Consider the following 22,090-nt stretch of genomic DNA (forward strand, 5'->3'; position numbering starts at 1 on the left):
GGAAATCAGAGGAAGAGAGAATATGCATTTTTTTAGCAGAATTCTACAAAGTCAAATTGCTGAGATGAAGAACAGCTGGAATGGGAAAAGTAAAGAACTCGAGCCCTGTCTTTCATCACACCCAGCCAAAAAGCATTTCCACTTTATGAAGTAATTCCATGTAATGGAGGTTTCCTGTATTAAAAATGACTAAAGATTCTATCATAAAACGCTAATATGAGCTACTCTGAGCACTGTAGCCTGCAATAGCATAGAGAATTATTTTGCTGTTCTGCTTGTAGAGGACCATTAATCACTATCTCCAATGAGAAGGAATCACTGGGCTTGAACCAATGAGACATAATAGGATAATATTACTCCCGAGCCATCTAAATGATTTCAGATCTCATGTGCTCAGAAAGGAAAATATTTTTTACTTCAAGTTTCAATTTCGATATATCAAACAAAGGGAAAACCTTTTATGTATTTGCTACTTAAATTGTAAAAATCTTCCCTTGGGTTTTGCAGTCGTTAACTGTTGTAATATCCTGCTCTTATTTGCAACTGATAAAGAAATTGACTTTTCTTTGGGGGAAAAGAGCATGGAGCAAGTGATAGGACTTGAGTAGCTGCAAAAGTATTATTTCACAGAAGAAAAAACTTCTGGCCTTTCACATACATCCTGAAAGACACTGGAAGTAGGCTTAAAACCTAACTTATTTGCTCATCCTCTAGTAACTAAGCACTTTCATGAATCAAGTGGAGGTATTTGAGTGGGTGTCTATATAACATTAAAACAGCATTTTTACAAAAAGAAAAAAAACCCTAGCATACATACAAGTTTTAGTATTTAACATTTATTTCACCTATAAACCTACAGAAAAAATCAAGAATTTAGGATTGTTTATAAGTAAAAATAACCAAACAAAGCAGTGGCCAAAAATGCATAAAGCAGTAATGCAGTGAAAATAAATATAACTGTCTTTTGAGGTGGAGAAATGCTGTAACTCCAATCAGTTTGAGAAAGGATTGGATGCATGAATTATAAGATGTGTTCTTATTGAAAAGTTATCATGCAAACTGTGTGGAAGGAGCTCTGCATCCCTAGGAAACAGGCTCAGTAAGGAGAGGATTCCATGTTTTGTTCCATATCAAGAAAATAAAAACTAAGTATTGGCCTGACAATAAATGGCATCACATAAGAAACATTTCCATAAATGGTTTCAGCCTTCTACAGGCTGATAGAAAGACTGTTATAAAAAGACTCATATATTTTCCTAAAAACTGGATATCAGAGAAATAATATTTGCAAAGTTGTTTTTTCTTAATAGGTAGTATTTCACTGTGCTATGTTTTTTTGTTTTTTTGGTTTTTTTGCAGTACTCAGGTCTCTCACTGTTGTGGCCTCTCCTGTTGCAGAGCACAGGCTCTGGACGCGAAGGTTCAGCAGCCATGGTTCACGGGCCCAGCCGCTTCGCGGCATGTGGGATCCTCCTGGCCCGGGGCACAAACCCGTGTCCCCTGCATTGGCAGGCGGACTCTCAACCACTGCGCCACGAGGGAAGCCGTCCGTGCACTATGTTTTGACTCACATTCCTCCCAGGTTGACAATGGCTCGCCAAGGTTTGGAATACTCAGTGGTGCTGCATTTAGCTCTGGAGAGAGATACGGTGTCATTAACTCTCCTATCCTTCAACCTACAGTTGGTGGAAAGCTAAGTCTCTCACTTGTAGCACAGATGTGCCCCCATTACCCCATGTGTCCTTGTCAGAAATCCAAGAAAAAAAAATCAGAGAATCCTCTAAACCCGACTCTTCTTTCCAACTCAGCAAATTCAGCCAATTAGGGGGAAACTTTTCACCACCTTTCTCTAATTTCTGATCCAATGACTAAGGAATTTTATTTTTGGAACCATCCTTCTTGATAGCATAAGAATAGACAGACTAAAGACACATTGCTAGAACAGAACTTGTAAAAATCACAGAACAATTCTCTTACTACCACAATTACTCATCAACAAAAATAACTTTTGTAAGATTTGACAGTAAACTTGAGAAAAAAAGTTCCTTAGGATAAACTTTTAGTGGTAGACAAATTACTTGGATGACGATGAAGAAACACAAAATAACCAGCTGAAATATTAATTGGTTAATATTTTAGTGCTACCAATACTAAAAGGAAAACAGGAAAAGAGAGGAAAAAAGGTTTCTGTTGAAAATGTCACAACAGAATGTGAAAATAATTTGGGGTACTTTTGCTGGTCCCATTTGTTTCTATCCTCTCACTTATCACATTTAAGTAGATCAAGTCTCTACCAAAGGCAGTATCCTAACATACTCATAAACCAAGAACCTTTCTTCAAGGAAACATGTAATTGTTGTACTTCGCCTGTACCATAAAATACCATCAGACCAAAAGATTTATGTATGTCCCAACCAGAGGACATAAATCACTTCGAGAGCAGCAGAGCCTAAATGATTAAGGAAAATAATTATAGTTCTCTGTAATATAAAGCTGAAAAGCTTTGTCTTTTTTGTTCCATTTGTAATTCTTCCAATGCCATGTTCATTTTACTCAAATATCTTAGCTACAACTTTTGGAACTTGCTACATTCTTTTCAGAGTTCCATTTTCTGACACAAAATGTGATGATGAGTTCTGGGGATTAATTAAATCTAGCATCAAGTATTTTCTTTTTATGTCTTTAAAAATGTACTCTCTTTTCATTTCATATAAGTGTTTCAGGGTATTATGACAGAGGAGGGAAACTCAATTGCATCGGTATAATTCAGCTGAAACTCTCCTATAAATGAAATGCACATTGCATTTCATTACCACCTCAGAAAAGCAATCTGAAATAAATACCCTCTTGGAACACTCAAAACAAAAGTCTAGATTTCTTTGTTATTGATAGTTCTTCATACTCTATGGCAGAATATGGTATCAGTTATCACTGCAGTACCGGAGTAAAAACTGAAACCCTTCTTTTTTTCTCTCTGAATGCAGCAATTCTATGACTAACATCACAGTTGTATCAGTTTATCTAAAGATATTAATAACTGTTTTCTAAAAGTATTTAGTTTTTTTCTGGGTGGAGAGTCCATTTGTAAGTAAATCTTTTATTCACAAAGACTAGCAAAATTACTCCTTTTCCTTGCCATTTATCATCTGTATTTTTATAGTTGTTTTATTATAATAATGTTTTAGGAATTCAGATCTGAACAAAAATTTAAAGTTCATACTGTAAACCACCTTATTTTACAGAAGATGAATTTTGGTCCATAGAGGTCACCAGTCTTATTGTACCCAGAGAGTTAATACTTAGAATCTACTATAAATAAAAGAGCAATGTCCTTTAGCCCCTTAGACAGTTTAATAAAAAAAGATTTTAAAGAATTAAACTATCAATACATGTATTGATAGTTGCGTGTATATACAACTCTATAGTTGTATATACAACTCTATAGTTTGTGTATACACAAAGTTCAACCTTCACACAGTTGGTAACAGAAAAAAACCCTACAATTTATTCAAAGTTATCTAGTATGATGCTGTTATGGGCTAGGTTGTGTGCCCCCAAAATTCATATGTTGAAGTCCTAACCCCCCAGTGCTGCAGAAATGTGACCGTATTTGGAGATAAGGTCTTTAAAGATGAACTAAGTTAAAATGAGGTCATATGGACACCAATCTGACTGGTGTCCTTATAAGAAGAAGAGATTAGGAGACAGACAGGGACGAAAGACAACGTGAAGACACAGGGAGAAGATGGCCACGTCCAAGCCAAAGAGAGACGCCTCAGAAGAAACCAATCTTACCAACACCTCGATGTCAGACTTCCAGCCTCCAGACTGTGAGGAAATAAATTTATTTGTTTAAGCCACTGTGTCTGTGGTACTTTGTTATGGCATCCCTAGCAAAGTAATACAGATGCCTATTAAAAAGATGCACTAAGAGAACTAACACGCTTCATTTTAATCCTATAATTACTGTTGATAAAAAGATACATAATAGAGGAATGAGATGAATCTAAGTTTTTACTTTCCAAAATTTTAACCTCACTTGGAAAACTCTTCTGGCTTGATATCACTGTTAGGATTATCAGACCCTATTGGAATAATGTTACCTCTAAGGTCAGGCTTTTTAAATTTTAATTTTCTAAAATTTACTTTGATTAAACAAACAAAATTCATGAATTTCCCTCCCCTCTAGACTGCACCCCAAACTTCCTGCAAACCCTCTTTACGCCCCGAAGCTCACTGTGCCCCATGCTCTGCAACAAGCCAACACCTGAGTGAGTATCGGCTTCACTTTTTTGTTGTTGTTTTTTCTTTTGAAGTGACCTTTCATTATACAAGAAGTGCTGACTCGCAGGACTTTTTCTACACCTACACAGACATGAATAATGCATCTCTAAAACTAAATTTTAAAAGCCAACGAGATATAACTTTAAATGCTGAGGGAGTCCTAATACCCCTTTACATAACTGCACCAGATGCTTGAGCCATGCTCACCTTCTCCAAGAGAACACAGGCGCCATCCAACCCCCGAGGATGCGAGCAGGACCCTTCCCGATGAGCCTCTTTCACAGACCCAACACTGTTACTGACAAGCCCAAAAGACTCTCCCCCTTCTTTAGCTACACTAGAATTTATTAACTGGGGTTTGTCATTCTGACATTTTTCGTATAATAACACTTAAACTTCAAACCTGTACTACCAGAGATTCATGCATTTGAAACACTCAAATTGAATTCTAAAGTGTTAGTCGTCTCTGGGGGGAGTTAGTCATCTCTTAAAAAGGGGAGAAGTTTACATAGTATGATTTGATTAAAACACATAAGTTACATATATATTGATAAACACACAGGAAAATGACCAGAGGTTATATCAACTGCAGAATTCAGTGCCTTAAATGCCATCTTCAAAGAGCCCTGGGTGTTACCTTTATGACTTTACAGCATATGATCTTAGGCAAGTTTCCCAATATTTCTTATTCTCAGTCTTCTCATCTATGGGATGGCAATGATAGCAATCGCTACCACATACAGTTATCAGGATGCTAAATTTGATCACAACTCAATCTCAGGCCCATATTACCTCTTTGGCTAAATGAAAAAATCTGCCTGGGTTCTTGCTGAGAGCAAGGCAAAAGTGTACCAGGGCGGTACAGGGCCTGGCCTGCCTGATCAGTACTAAGGATAAAGAATGACTGTGTCACATCCCATGGCAAGTCTCAACTACTCCATGTCTTCAAGCCCTCAGGGGCAGATCTTCACAGAGTCTAGGATCATGCCGTGAATTTTACCATGACAGAACTTCAGAGCTGATAGAAATCCCAGAGATCAACCGCATTTCTTTTTAATATTGGAAAAACTGAAATGCAAAAAGGTTACTATATGGTCACTGTCACACGGACAAAAGCAGGGCTCCCATAGACACTTAAAACAGAGGATGTCTTCATGGGGTTTGGGGGCCTACAGAATAAGGAGGAAGACACTGCAGTTGGAGACCTGGGTCTGCTCCTGCAGCCCCCTGGTCTTTAAGTCACTAAACGCCCCCGGCCGGGTACCTGCATGGGAATAGAAGCACAAGCAGAGTGAGGAACTCTCGTGGGAAACTCACAGAGCGTAAGGAAGGGAAAAAAAACAATGATCCGAGGTGCAGCCTGGATTCAAGTTTGGAAATTGGTATGAGATGAATCTCAAGTAGCTCTTACTTTTCTTGGGAATTTTCAATTTGCTATATTGGTTTTATGGAACCTGCAGAGAGGGGTGGCATAGGAAGACAGGAAACAGGACAATTTGACATGATTAAAAGTCAAGGAACTGTGGACAGTGGGAAGTGAAATCACCAGAAATTCATAAAACATGGGAGTGGGAGTGAGAGAAAGGAGGAAAAAGATGAGTAAAGCTTAGCAGTTTCCTCTGCTCAGAGGATCAGAGAGCAAACAGCTTTTTTTCCCCAGAAAGCCTGAAGCTAACTCTTACGCTTTGCCATCTGACTCTGAGCTAGAATTGAAAGAAATATCATGTACTCAATCAGTGAGTTTAGCAATTCTCTCTGTTCTTTTAAAAATATAAACTTTATTTTTTGCTTTTGGTTTTATAACTGCAGTCACTGGGGGAGAAAGAAGAATCTGTGCTTACCCACCTTACCCAGAACCAGAACTTCTCTACTGAGCTTTGAAGCAGAGACATTTTTATAAATGGCTTTAATTTTTTTGCTTTCTTTCCCTTTATAGAAGTAATGTGTGCTCATTGAAATCAATCTAGAAAATAAAGAAAGCCAATAAAATTTAGCTAAAATTTGTCTATAATCCTACTACTCAGAGATAATCATCCAGGGACACAAAAATAACAACAGAAGCATTAACAACAAGTGTATTCACAGTATTTTTGAATGCTTAGGCCCTTTTGGTACCCTCACAATTGGTCCAGAAATTACGACTCAAAAGTAATAGTCCATGAATTAGAATCTGGACAGATTCCTGGCATGAAGCACTCTTCTTCAGGCATGAAGCACTCTGCTGAAGGTTCAACTGGCCCAGGAGTCCTGCTGAACCTGAGGTTCTAATAAAGCCACCAAGCTTAATTCATTTGCAGGCAAACCACATCTGGCGGGTCTTCTTAGCTACTTTAAAGGTAAACCCCATAGTTTACAAAGGCATGCATGTAAATTTCTACGTTGGCAATGTTTTTCCTACTCCCTGGTAGAGTGCAGGGTGTGGGAGAGTGAAGTTCACTGAAAGAAGAATGGAAAAGAGAAAGGGTTTTGAAAAAAGCAGACCAAGTCTTATTTTCTAATTAAAGGGCCAGAACTGAATAAACAAAATAAATAGAACTTTTGTAGCATATTACACAAATTCAAAAAAATGGTAAAACAAAAGCTTTGATGTGACTAGTTGGAAAACAGAATTACCGAATTTTTAGAAAGCACTTAAAAGAAATTTCTAGTTTACTTCCTTGGCCAGAGGCATGCAAAGATTAAACCACCTATCACTAATTTATGTGTTTTTTTAAATCATGAAGATTAAAGATTCTTGGTTCTGTCTTGGTAGGTTCTCACTAATAAAATTCTTAAATTCAACCCAAAAGAAAAAAAATAGACATATCAAAAATATTTCTCAAAAAAAATATTTCACTTAGTAAAACTCCCTTTCTTCATAGAACAAAAATCAGTTTGCTTTCATCCTTTACCAAGAAGGCTTCACTTATTGGAAGCAAGTTTAGAATGCTGAATCATATTCAGCTTGTTGTCAAAGATAACAATTTATACTTTTTTCATGGGTCTGTGTCTGACTCTGCCTTGCCCAAGATAACAAACAAATCCACACAATTTGGCACTGGGAAACATCTTGTTTATGTTTAAATTGTGACTGTTGTGCAAGATAGCCTATTACATTTAACATTTGTTGGTTGCAGTTCAAAAACACCCTGGTTGGTTTCTCTGCAGAGCTCTTCTACTGAGTTTAGCTATGGCACTCTCTGAGTAACTGTAGCAGGTAAAAAGAGGGGACCGTGTGAAAACTCTCTGCTTTAAAAGGCAGTAGAGAAGTTCTGGCTCTGGCTAAGGAGGATAAGCACCCACTATTCTTTCTCCCCCAGTGAATGCAGCTATAAAACCTGCACAGAATGCCTAAAGCAGCTATTTGAGAACTCTGAAAAATAAATGATAGCAGCAGATGGGGGAAGAAGAGCAGAATTTAAAATACCGTCCAACTAACGCTGAGCTCTCTCCCCCTCTGACCTCTAATCAACCCTGGTCTGGACTCCAGGCAGCACAAAGCCTAAAATGGACAACACGTGCAGACAGAGAAAGCTCTGGGAAAGCCCTTGAACTCTGGCTTGAGGAGAGGAAAGGGACTCTGAATGATCAGAGAAATTTGGGCAAATCTTCCTCTTTTATACCTCCTCCATTTTCTCGCAACCCAGCACTCAGGCAATTTTGCTGTGCTGGCAGCAGCAATGACAAAGGCCTTTTGGTGCTTAAAACTATAAGGAGAGGGAGATAAACAGCAAGGTCTCACTGTACAGCACAGGGAACTATATTCAATATCCTGGGATAAACCATAATGGAAAAGAATATGAAAAAGAATGTATGTACAGCTGAGTCACTTTGCCGTAGAGCAGAAATTAACACAACATTGTAAATCAACTATACTTCAATAAAATTCAAAAAAAAATACTATAAGGAGAGGGAATCTTCTTCTCTGATAAGAGAAGCTGTGGTCCCAAGAGGACGGGACAAACCACCAATGCTTCTTTTTCTCTTTCAGTCACATCATTGCTTGGTCCTGGAGGTGAACGTGGTTTCAGGAGCTCTGCAGCAGCAATGAGGTAACTAAAGCCTTAGCTTTCTGGCTGAAGGATCCAAAAATGGAGCCCGGGAAATGGGAAAGTACTGAGGATGACAAGAGAGAGGGAGGAGCTCGGGAAGACAACTCCAGAAAGACGTCCATGAACTTGGGTTCATCTCTAGGCTGCAAATGTGTTAATCTGGCCCTAAACACAGTACCACAGACTTTAGGAACTGAACTACAGAGCAGACCCTCCCCTCAGATCCTGTCCTGCAACTTGGAGGGGTACACACCAGACAGACAGGAATAGCACTGCAAAGTCTCTGAAAACACAACTGACACTATAGCTACTATCCTCAGAAGATGAGTCAGAAATTGTGGCCTGAAAATTGAGTCAACTGCCTTCTAGAACAAAGAAATGATTAAGCAAAGCACATATCTAACAAAGGCTTGGATCCGGAATACATGACAAACTCAAAACTCAACAGGAAGAAAACAAACAGTGCAGTTTAAGAAATGGGCAAAAGACTTGAGAATGCTTCACCAGAGAATGTATAAAAGATGGCAAATAATCACATGAAAAGACACTCATATTAGAATGATTAAAATGTAAAAATATTGACATTACCAAGTGCTGACAGAGATGTGGAACACCAGGAACTCTCATACATTGCTGGTGCAAATGCAAAATGATACGACCACTCTGGAAAACAATTTGTCAGTTTCTTATGAAGTTACCATATGACCCTGGATTCCCTCCTAGGTGTTTAACCTACAGAAATGAAAACGTATGTTCACACAAAACCTGTTCATCAAGGTTTATGCAGCTCTATTCAGAATCATCCAAAACTGGAAATAACCCAGATGTCCTTCTGGGTTATTAGGTAAATAAACAGAAACATCCATACAATGAAATACTATTCAGCAACAAAAAGGAAAGATAGATGCAGCACCTCTCATAAACATCAAAGATGTTATGTTCACTCAAAGAAACCAGTTTTAAGGGTTGTATATTGTATGATTCCATTTATAGGGCATTCTCTAAAATACAAAACTGTAGCAATCAGTGGTTGCCAGAGACTGAGATGAGAGATGCAGAGATTAGGGGGTAATAGATTACAAGGGCATAGATTACAAAGCAGGTTTTTTAGGGTGATAGAACCATTTTGTATCCTGATTATGGTGCTAGTTATAAAAATCCATATGTCTTAAAAGTGAGAAATATATATCACAAAAGTCAATTTGAACCTATATTAATTTTAATTACTAAAAGACAAAAACAAATATAATAAAGAGTCAAAAAAAAGTTATTCACATGGAAGTACAACCAGAATTTCTATTTGGATGCTTGTCACACTGCGTTGTAATTGTACTGTAGGCAACACACGTGGGTCTGGTTCCTGGTGTGTCCATTTCTCCAAGGCAGAAACCTTAGCTTTCTAATCTCTTATCTCCAGTATCCCACAGAGTATCTGATATCTAAAGCAGACACTGAATAATATTTTTGAAAGATGAAAAATGAATAAATTAGATGTAAACAGTTCACATTATTTCATTTTGGTAGGGGAAGAGCAGGAGGGAAAGAGAACTTAATGAAAAGCAATACTAAAAGTTGAAAGCGTTCCAGAGACTCATTTTACAGTTACACACCTTTTGGGGCTTTTTGAGCATGACCATTTAATGTGAATATTCATGATTTATGAGATACAGGGCATGTATGTAGTCTTCAATGAGGATTCTACTATGAAGTCACTTAATGATAATGAATTTATTAATTGAGGTGCTGGTCTAATAATTCTTTGAGCAACACTGGGGAGACAAGGGTGAAATGGGTGAAGGGGGTTAAAAGGTACTATATAATAATACCTTTATAAATAACATTATAAAATTATAAATATAAAATACTTATTATAATAATAAATATAAAATAATACCATTATAAAATAAATAAGTCTTGGGGATGTAATGTACAGCATGGTGACTATAGGTATTGACTATCTGAAAGTTGCTAAGAGAGATCTTAAAAGCTCTCATCACAAGAAAAAACTATTGTAACTACACGTGGTGATGGATATTAACTAACTTACTATGATGATCATTTCACAATATACACAAACACTGAATCATTATGTTTACACATGAAATTGATACAATGTTATATGTCAATTATATCTCAATAAAAAAGAAAAAAAAAGAAAGTAAGAATGGCCAGATTACAAATTATGTCATATGCCAAGTCTGGAAATTATAACTCTTCTCTGACGTCAAAAAAAAAAAGCTATAGTACATAACATTTGTGGTGAAATATTCTATTTACTTTATTTTGTTCTATTGGATGAAGCCACTAAATCCCTTTGATTAAAATTTAGCATTCATATGTGGTCATATATGATCAAAATGAAAGTTTCAAGATTCTTCTTTGTGTAAAGCTGAAATTTCCCATGTACGCAGACGTTAATAGTATGTTGCCATTCCTAATAATTTATGCATTATGTTGTCAAGACCATGACCCCCTCCCTAATTAAAAAAGTCATTAGAAAGCTAGAGAGAAAGGATAATTTAAATTGCTTTAGAAAAGCAACTTTACTTTAGGAACAGCAGAAAGAGAGGCTTCTCCCAAAGGAAAGATCCTCTGGGAGAAAAAGAGTTGTTTTGAGCAGAGAATGGCTGATCCAAGAGTTAAAAGAAAAAAAAAAAAGTCAGACAAAGTTTAGCTCAAGATACTGGAGTCCTGACTTTCATGAGGACCAGAGCAAGGTTAATGTGATTCTTAAACACTTCCGCGATAGCAGCATGAGAGTAGGTCTAAGCTAAGTTGCCACTGTCATAAGATATAAATACAATACTCATTGTGCTTGGATTTTTCTCTGTGTTCCTTGCTCTATTTGACAGAGTTCTGTTATTGAATTTTTAAAATAATACTCTAATTTAATTTTTATTATATAAATCTTTCATCAGTTATATAGAGACATAAAATCTATAACATGCAGTAATTAATATAGCACATACAAATATAAAATATTTTAGATAAATATTTAAGTTTTAAGTGGCCACATCTAGGTGGACTGCCTGCTACATGCCATGAAAACAAACATGACAGTTCACCTTACTATAGCTTACACACCTGGAAAAAGAAAAACGAACCTCATTCAAATTATATGATGAAAACTTAAACACAACTAAAACTTAAAAGGTGATAGAAATATGACAAATACCACCTGGACTCCTATTGTTGATACTCTCAATTCCTTGAACTCTATCAATAGAGCTGCTGAAAATAATGGTCACTGAGAGCCATTCTTTGGACTCAAATTTATTGAACAGGCCTTATGGGGTTTATGTAATATACCCCAGCAATAGCCTCCAAATTGGAAATTAAATGTTATTTTCTTACTGATTCTTTGACCGCTCAATTTTAAGTTCCATGAAGGTATAGAGCTGTTGTGCTCACCACTAAATACAAAGCAGAAAACAGTGTCTGACACAGAGCAAGTACAAAATAATATTTTTGGAAAAATATTTTGTCATAAATGAGTAAATAAACGTGTATCCACAAGACTAGGGTTGAAAGTAAAATGATACATAACTGAACTTTAGGAATTACTTTGCATATCCCTAGATGTTAAATATTGCCAACAAACACATGAAAGAATGCTCAACGTCATTAACATTAGAGAAATGCAAATCAAAACTACAGTGAGATATCATTTCACACCAGTCAGAATGGCCATCATCAAAAAATCTAGAAACAATAAATGCTGGAGAGGGTGTGGAGAAAAGGGAACACTCTTGCACTGCTGGTGGGAATGTGAATTGGTACAGCCACTGTGGAGCACAGTATGGACGTTCCTTAAAAAACTACAAATACCCTGCAGAGTTCTATTTAGACATGCATTCTTTCATTCATTCATTCTACCAACCAACCAACAATTGTGTTTAGTTTCAGAATACTTTGTGTTAAGGTCTGTGATCAAGGCTGGGAACACAAAGGGTCATAAGAAGATACTGCAAATGATTTCAAGTGGCCTAAGTGTAGTGTGGGATGCACACAGATATACAGCTAATATAATTAGCACCGATCGATTATACCTTGAGAACTATAATAAGTACAATAATAGTATAAATAGTGAACTCCAGTGAGGATGCAACTAGTTCTGCCAGCAAGAATCAAGGTACAATTCTTAGAAAAGGCAGTTATTCAGCTGGGCTCTGAGAAATACATAGGACACTGATAGATGAAAGCAGCAGATTATAAATTGTTATGAGCATGAATTTTGAAACCAGGCTGCGGGAGTATGAATCCCAGTCTACCACTTATTAGCTGTGTGACCTTCGTCAAATTACTCAACTTCTCTGTGCATCAGATTCCTCATGTATTAACACGGAGATAATAATACCACATATGGCAGTAAGGTGGTTGGGGGAGTAAGTTAGTTAACCTGTGTAAAGTACCTGTAACAGTACCTGAAACATAACAAAAGTATATGTAAGACAGAGAAAAGAAAGAAGGGCAAGACAGAGGCAACAGCATAAAAAAAGTCCTGAAGTGAAGCGCTAAAAAACATTTTCTTTCTGTTTTTCACCAGAAAAATATAAAAGCATAGAGTGTGTTAAGTACAAACTACTACGTACAAATTGCACTTTGCTAACTCATTAACAACTTTGGGGCATTGATCTTTTATTACAACTATGGATCCTCAACCCAGAAAAATCCACAGATGCACGTACCTACAATCAAAGCTCCACGCATAATTTCAGGGGTCCGTCCACAGAATCAAGTGCAGCGGGAGCTTCTTCAAGGTCATCCCTGAGCCATAGATAATGGAATGGTCTAATGGGTTTACAGACTTTCCATAGAAACCAATGCTTAGTATGGAATTTTATACAACCCCATGCAACTCTGGACCCTAAAGTACCTAGTCAAAAAATTAAACTGTGAACTCAGAGGACTGAGACAGATAGAACACAAAGAATTTCACAGCTGCATCTCAAATCAAAGAAGGGCTAAAGCAGACAATTACAGTGAGTTGTTTCTCTGTCTTAAGAAGCAGACCTGTGAAGGGAGAGGGTGCAGGTAGTCTGGCCCTGAGGAGGAGATGAAGGTGAGAGACACAATGTAAAAACGGGACGGCTTTGTACTCACATGGTGAAGGAGCCTGGGGGTGCAGACACTCTCCGCAGGTCCGCAGCTTGCACCTGATGGATACTAGAGGCAGCAGGGAATGAGCAGCGAAGACAGTCAGCAAAACAGCGTGGACAGACAGGGGAACAAGCCAGGAGAGAGAAAGAGAGACACACAAAATTTAAACAGAAATTAAATGAGCGCATCAACAAACAGTAAATGAAAAGAAAAAGAAAATCAAGCCAGCCACGGAAATAATCAAAAAGCCAGTGATAGCGACGAAGCCAACAGGACACATGGCAGGGCCGGCTCTCAGGCAAGCCACAGACTGGAGCACGAGGCGGGGCGCCGGCAGATGCTGGAGGCGCGCGGATGCTGCATGGGGCTGCGGGGCAGAGGGTTACCACGGTCCTCTCCGGCTCTAGGTCTCACTGGGCATCCATCTGTGCGTGCGCATATACCCGCGCGGTGCGCACGCACACGCGCGCACGCGCACACACACACAATCACACACACACCGGTGGTAGGCTGGCACCGTCAACTCAGAGCAGAATCAAGGTAAACTGAATCCTTTAACACAGTCCTCATGATTCCGGGGCTTTGTTGGAAAATTCGTGTCAAAAGACAACCGTCTTTAAAAGAGCGACTCGACAAAATCTTTAACTTCCTTCAGTTAAACAGAGAAGGCTTTCTAAGAAATCCGAAGGTAATACCAAGAAAGCCTAATTTTATCACAGTGATGCTGTAATTCCACTCATATTCTTGGTAGAGGAGTGAAACCATAGACTTCTCTCTGCTCTCCCTTCTCTTATAAAGGAGAGGGTCTTCGATGGCTACCAGAAAAGACAAAATGTGGAACTGAAGAAACTAAACCCCAAATTTCCTGTCACTTTTACATCATTATTCTCTCCACTCTCTTAGACCATTTGAACAGTTCCACTATAACTGCAATAGACGTAGCCCCCCCCCCACCAGCCCTCTTTTCCACTGGGTGCATAAGTTCTCATATAAAGCCACCCATGAATTAACTCCTTGTCATCCTCAAAGGGCTATCAGTTAGAACCAATGATACTTCTCAGCAGCCCAGGATGGTGGAAGTCGGTTGCCCAAAGTTTGCCAACTAGAAATCTTGCCCTTGGATAATACAATCACCCTTACCAATGCTGTCTTAATTGCTAGTGAACTCAGGCTGAGATCTTCCTACGCCACCTGAGTAATGTAGAATTTCTGATCTCCCTCAAAAGTGACTTTCAAATAGAGAACATAATCAAATTTATCTGGCTATCATGTTACTAGTACATGAATATGAACCTAAACAAATCTGCTCTATTACTTTTAGGGGGGAAGATATTTATTGGAGTCATACTTCAAGTAGATTCATAAGCCATAAATGACATATGCTCCTGTACCAATGGGGTGGAGAGGGGAGGGGAGAGTGAACATAACAGGCCTAGCCTTTCAGTTTATATACAGTAATAGCAAATAGAATCATAAGCCAAGAAATTTTTTTAGAAAAATTTTTTTTCCTTTTCACATACATGAAGATCCAGTGGCATCATGAAAGCTTCCTATTTAGCTGTTTCTCATGGGAATTCTTCCAGCCATCCATGTGCACCAGATCTTGAAATTCTTAAGTATATATCTTCCACTTCTGCCATAAAATGTGACCAAGACATTTCCTATATTATTTTTATATTCACGAGGTTTTAGATTTGTTATTTTAGAAACAATTTCTGAGAAACGTAACAGATAGGACATTATAGAACCGATCCACGTGTGAGTCCCTTGTTCAACATGTAACCGTAAGTCTCAGACACACTAGCAGGCATGGGCGACCCTAAGAGGAAAACCCCAGGGTCTCCCCACAGAGCAGGGGAGACAAGCAAACCAATCATTACACTGGTTTTGATCAATGGTGTGAGAGAAGTAACGAGAATACTATAGGAGCGCTGAGTGGTGTATTTAATGGCTAGAAGCAGATAGAAAAGGATTCTTAGGGAAAGTGATATTTCGATGGAGTTTGAACTTGAGCAGGGGCTAGCGGATGAAAGCGGGTGAGGAGGACACCTCGAGAAGAGCAACTGGAGGGCAAAAAAATAATGATACACGAGACAGGCCGTACTGCTCCAGAAATAGCAATATGCTCTGGAGCATAGGAAGGAGAGGACCAAGGCGATGATCAAAAAGGTCGGTAAAGCCAAGGAATATAGGTTTTACATTTTTAGAAAGCTCACTCTAACCAGTCTATTGGAAAAGACACAGTGTGAAAGGCAGCAACACTGGAAACAAGGAAATGAATTGAGCCTATTTTAGCGATGCTGAGGAGAGGTAATAAATACGGCTCCGCAACTGAGGCTGTGTTACTAGCACAGGGGAAAGATGGTGTGAGAGTTAAAGGTGTGGGAAATAAACAGAAGGAAGAGTTCAAACAATGCAGGGGACATGTAAAAGTGGAGGTGACTATGAGATATGCAGATAAAGATGTCAACTAAGATATGTGGGTATGAGTCTTCAGTTTTTAGAAGAAAGCCTGGGCTGAAGACACAGATCTGAGACACACTAGCTTATCAGTCATAGAGGGAACTTGTGCTGCAGATGTGATTTCCCAGAGAAGGGGCAAATCTGTGAGGAACACCAGCGTTTCAGCAGAAAGGGGGGCCACAGCCCTAAAATCTCAAATATTCATGTTAACATGCTATGTGAAAGGGGGATAAGTCCTTAAGATGAATTGAAAAGCTACCCCTTTCTGACTGAGAAACTCCCTTCCCCCTAACACAGATACACACAAGTTTTTAAACTAAAACAGCTCTCTTTCTTCAAAAAGAAGGCATGTAAATGATGAAGAAAAACAGTAAAAAGTAAGAAAGAGAGAAAGGAAAAAAAGGGAAAGAAGGATGTTAAAAATAAAGGAAGGAAAGGGCTTCCCTGGTGGCACAGTGGTTGGGAATCCGCCTGACGATGCAGGGGACACGGGTTCGTGCCCCGGTCCGGGAAGATCCCACATGCCGCAGAGCGGCTGGGCCCGTGAGCCATGGCCGCTGAGCCTGCGTGTCCGGAGCCTGTGCTCCGCAACGGGAGAGGCCACAACAGTGAGAGGCCCGCGTACTGCAAAAATAAATAAAGGAAGGAAGGAAGAAAGAATTATCTTTCAATAATCTCTTTCTGCCTTGGCTGCAATAGTGAACTTTGCACACTGTGGCCTAAACAGAGAAAAGCTTGGAGCGCTCAGAAGGTGGAAGAAAACTTCTAAGAAGATATTAGTGGCCAGGCCGCCCTTAAACTGGAAACTCCACTTGGAAATCCAGTGGAAGCAGTTAGATTTCCAAACAAAGATTTCTACTGAAATAGAAAGAAGCAATCTAATTACAGAGGGTGAAAAAGAGTAGTGGTGAGAGATTTTCTAAAAATGTGTTGAATGATAATTTTAATAATAAGTTGTAATAAAGATCTTGGCTAATCTTTAAGATTTATATGTGTCCTTTTAAGAAATGGACAGAATATTATTACTGCCTTTTCACTCAAGTCTTTCCTACAGCCTGAGGCTGCTTGGATGGAGACACCACTGCCGCCTGGTGGGAAATAACTGCATTTTTGAGTTGAGGCTGCTTCTTGAACACCCTCCCGGCTAAATCTATGAAGTCACATCATCTGTCATATGTGCCATGTGTACAAAAAGAAAACAACTCTTTCCATTTGTTTTTATACGAGAAGAAAGCCCAAATAAATTCTTAATACAGTTTCTGAGCAAATACAAATTCTTTCTCAAGGGCAAAAACTGTTTGAAACTAAACACCCAAAAACAATTTCATGTCTCATAAGGTTATTAAGCGTAGAAGCACCAGGCATGAAAATGGGAGCTGTTTGCCTGTAGATATTAAGAATTTTTAGCTCTGTTAACAAACGATCTACAAGTGATCCAAAACAACCTGGACTATCTCAGAGAGGGCTTTTCACTTAGTAGTTCAGAACTTTCTCTTAAACCAGTAGTTCATGGCTTAACTCTAATGTTTCAGGAGAGAATATGGTCAACCATACACTATTGCTGACACACTGCCTGAAACTCACAAAGTGTATATTCAACCTAATAGTGGTAAAGGCAGAGGATAGAGAAAGCAGCAGAAATGAGCTAAGAGTTTCCCTAGCTGCAAAATATAAAAAAAATGAAAAGGGCAACTAAACAAGTCCTTTGGATAACGATCTAGGAAAAGTGCTGGGGGAGCCCAGATTGACTCTGGAAAAGGAGGATGCAGAGGAGAGAAGATCCCTCACCCCAGCTTCAAGCTTAGAAGCAGACACTAAAAACTAAAACTCTTCACGAGCCCTGTCGAATGCTGTTCTACAACATCTGCCATCTCAGAAAGAGAGGTGAAGCTTTGGCAGGGAGTGATGACACCTGTGTCATTGGTTCATTCTAGGCACTTCTGTACTTGTCACATTGACTCAATAAATACATGGCGAAGCATGCCCTTCCTTCACAGGCACTAGAGGAAGCCAGCCATTCAGTACAAATAGGTAACCATGCATCACAGGCCACAAATAGGAGGAGCACCTTGGAGGGACCCTTGCTGTGACAGAAGAATGGCCCAAGGCTGAACCCTAAAACGTCCTTACCTTGAGTTGGGTCAGCCATAGGTGCATGATATATAAAAGATACTCTAAAAGATACCCCAAATCCCCATCTTTCTCCATCCCTTTCTCCAACCCCAAAAAGACATTCCAATCGAAATTAGATTAAGGGACTCTATAAAATGCACTCAAAATATCTAGTCATTTATCACCTTGTCCTAATCAGTTTATCAAAACACCCAAGAAAGGAAAGGGTCCAGGAGGGATACATTTTGTTTAGGCATTGAGTCGTGGGTCAAGTTTCATCTAGACAATAGGATGCCACCCAGAATGGCAAAATTGAGTTGAAGCATCAGAGTACACAGGACCCCAAAATGGGAGCATTGGGGAAGGGCAGAAGGGGATACAATGTGGAGAGAGGGGAGCCAAAGCTAGCTCTGCCGACCTCCTGCACCTGGAGAAACCAACACTCTCCAAGTGACCAGGGAAAAGAGGAGGCCAACAGCCCGCCTTCTTAAACAAAACAGAACCCATTCAACAGGACGCGTTTTACGACCCTGAATCACTCAGTGATTTTCTGCTGGTCCCAGTAAGTCTATGCTCAAGGGATCAGTGAAAAAGCATCATCACTCTAACACATCATACAACAATAACTTCTGAAAGAAAGGTGTGGTCACCGTATAGTAAACATGAAGAAGAAATATGTGCGAGAGACCAAGGAGCTGCTGAGTTTCCCAGACTTGTCTCCTTTCCCAGCACAGGGAGGCCCCTGATCATGCACATGCTCAGTGCCCTCCTCTCCACGGTCTCCATGTTCACAAAGGTGGGCAAGGGTAGACTCACTCATTGAGTAAAGGCATGGACGTCCTTCTCTTGCTCTTCTGTACCATGTTGGCCTGATTCCTCAACGAGATCCGAATCATAGCCGGGGCCAACCTACAGGGCTCCCCATCCACTTGCATGGGGATGGATTTGTAAGTTAGCAGCATGACCTCCCGACACTGGTGCAGCCTTTCTCCGTGGCCCCCCACTTGCAGGGCAGCCTATAAAAACAAGAGGCAAAAGGAAGCAAGAGGTTAGTGCTGAAGAGTTGCTCAGGAAACCTAGAAACCCCAAGCCCACTGCCTATAATCAAAAGGCCTTTGAAAAATACTTACTGAAAGCTGTTAGCCATGAGTAAAGTGGGAAACCTTGGATAAATCATTAATATGCATAAACTGAAATATCTAAATTTTGATGGCTTGATCACAAATCCTCATTGATAGCCATTTTTTGCTTTTATGTATTTTCAGCCTTAAATTAATCATCAGTTTAATACAAAAGCTCTTTGTGTTATCTACTCCCATTAAATAACCAATGTACATAGAATAAAAAGAATATAAAAAAGATAAAATACATGGTTTAAGACAGATTCCATGCTACACTTACTATATAGATATATTTATATATAATTATAATATATAGTTATATATTACATATTAAATATATTATATTTAAATATGCAACCCATCCTTAGAAAAATTTTCAAACTTCAGGCAAGCTTTTCCTTTTTACCTAAAACCTCCTCAAACTACTTCAAATCTGTGTAAGATCAATGAAATGCAAAATAATAATCCTCAATTGAAAACATTCTGAAGAGTAAAGCAGCTTTGAGGATCAAAATCAAACACAGTACAAGCTCAGTTCACTACAATAGCCACAAAATGAAAAGTCAACCCAACATTAAAATTCTGCAACAAAGTAGCATAATTTCTCTGCCTTAGTAAAAAAAAAAAAAAAAAAATTAATATATATTTTAGTATCACTTATCCTTTTAGGGATGAACTAAAATCAAACAATATGTTCGGTTATGCATACAGATAGTGCCCAAATTGTCTTACACAGTTTGATGGACATTTTTATACACATATGTAAATGTCCATCCAGATCAAGCTTCAGGCAGTTTATAGCAACCAGAAGGTTTCCATACGTCCCTGCCCAATCTATACTCCTCTCACCAACCAATTAGTAACTACTATTCTGACTGCTATACCATAGATTCAATTTGTTTGAACTTGAACTTCATATAAGATGAATCATACAATATGTACCCTTTTGTGTCTGACATCTTTTGCTCATCATTATTTTTGAGTAACAGAAAAGTGTATTTACCTACTCTTCTGCTGGTAAACATCTGGCTGTTTCCAGTTTGGGGCTATTAATGATATAAACTTTCTTGTGTCTATCTCTTGGTGGATACATACCCTCTTGTGGTACATAAGATGAGTACAGTTGCTATGCTGTAAGTTTTTTTTTAACTTTAGTAGATACTGCTAACAGTTGTTCAGTAAGGCTTTATGATAATACATTTTGAGTATTAATTTTTAATGAAGTAAATAAACTTTTAAAAGAAGTTAATACTAACTCTAGCTCAAAATCTAAAAGATTGACTTAAAAAGAAAAAGGAAAACCTATATATTATCAGCTTGTTTCCATATGTCTCCTCTCTATTTTATGAATGGGGAAAAAACTTGGTTAACTGAGATTTGTGAAGTCAATTTCCACTAATTTGGTTCCCAGATAGTTGTGTTTATCTGATACTTTGAACTACTTTTGCACTTGCATTAATCTGAACAACAGAAATCTGATTACGTATGAATGCAAAGAGAAAAGGAACACAAAGGGATAGAAAGGAGGAAAGAAAGTAGAATAAAAACTGAAAAGTAAAGAACATACTTCATTATTGAACACCTTTGATTTTAAAAAACACTCAGTTGTGAATTTTACATACAATTTTATTCAATTAGTAGAACAAGGAGGCAGAGGAGAGTGAGGTGAGAATTTACTAAAATTCTTTCCGGCCTATTACCCGATCCTCTGTTACTCAGCTTAAGGTTTTTCTGGCTGCACTTAAATGACTCATTTAAGTTAATCTATGGACTTGAGCCACTAACTCATCTCCCAAACTTTTCCAAAATATTTCCCTTGCCTTCAACAAGTACTTCTCAGGGCAATATTTATCTGACCATACTGTATCCCTTCATCCATAGAGGAAATACCATTTTCTTCTTCTTTTTTCTCCCAGTCTTGACTAGGCCTAATGACAAATAAAAATGCAGAACCTTCTAAGTATGAACTTATTCCTCTGGGTTTGACAGGACTGAAAATTGCTTAAATACTTTCAAACACTTCGGTATCAGAAGGCTTCCACAGTACTGTAGAGAACATTTAAGCCATATTCTCAGCCTCGGTGATAGATTAACAGCAAAGACAATAAACAGAGGTAAATAGCTGTCAGTGGCAGTTCCACTGGCATTTCAGAATCAATCCAAGATCACTGAACAGGCACAAGAGGAATTATAGTAATTAGCTTTCCAGAATAAAGACAGTTCTATTATTGTTCGCACAAAAACACTTATTTTTGGAACAAGTTAAAGGTAATTTTTTAAAATTCTTACTAGAAATAGTTATTTTTCATCATTCAGATTAATCTAGACTTAACATCCTATAAGGCACAGGCCCTAATAACCATAATCATCCCCAACATTTGCTAGAATGAGTCATTTACTGATAAGAATACATTGGCGTACTAATGACAGATATTCAATTGTCTGTTCAACCTAGCATGTATTATACTCTTGTGAAAACTTCAAATATTGCCTTTCTGGTAGTATATGACTTAGGAGGAAAACAAAGACAGCCCCTGAACTAAGTGCATCCATTGCCATTTATTGTCCTAAAGTCATTATAATAACTTTCTTTCAGTCCACAGTTAAGTTGTGAGGTTTTCTTTCTTTCTTTCTTTCTTTCTTTTAAAGATTTTTTTGATGTGGACCATTTTTTAAAAAGTTTTTACTGAATTTGTTACAATATTGCTTCTGTTTTATGTTTTGGTTTTTTGGCTGCAAGGCATGTGGGATCTTAGCTTCCTGACCAGGGATTGAACCCACACCCCCTGCACTGGAAGGCAAAGTTTTAACCACTGGACCGCCAGAGAAGTCCCTGGCGTGAGGTTTTCTGACTTTCTGCACTATGCTCCTCCCCGGGATACTATTCTCCATCTAAGTCTCATCCTCCTTCTTACTACTCAAGTCTTTATTCCACTTGCTATCAGATGACAGGACAGACAACCCTGGGTTGGGAAATCA

At 38.5% G+C, this 22,090-nt stretch overlaps 1 protein-coding gene across 2 annotated transcripts in view; it reads right to left on the bottom strand.

Annotated features, from left to right (window-relative positions):
- DGKI (diacylglycerol kinase iota) overlaps positions 1-22,090 on the bottom strand; it is a gene marked incomplete at its 5' end in the record, with an annotated part of 459,522 nt that overhangs the window by 131,441 nt on the left and 305,991 nt on the right. Inside the window, 2 exons of one of the 2 annotated variants that reach the window (XM_081244466.1) lie at positions 13,419-13,481; positions 18,807-19,006. In XM_081244466.1, coding sequence (XP_081100592.1) covers positions 13,419-13,481; positions 18,807-19,006 — 263 coding nt within the window. The remainder of the gene's footprint in view (positions 1-13,418; positions 13,482-18,806; positions 19,007-22,090) is intronic. The other variant, XM_081244467.1, reaches the window with a different exon arrangement.

This window comes from Mesoplodon bidens (genome assembly GCF_964165515.1).
Source record: "Mesoplodon bidens genome assembly, chromosome: 9".
NCBI classification, from domain to species: Eukaryota; Metazoa; Chordata; class Mammalia; order Artiodactyla; family Ziphiidae; genus Mesoplodon; species Mesoplodon bidens.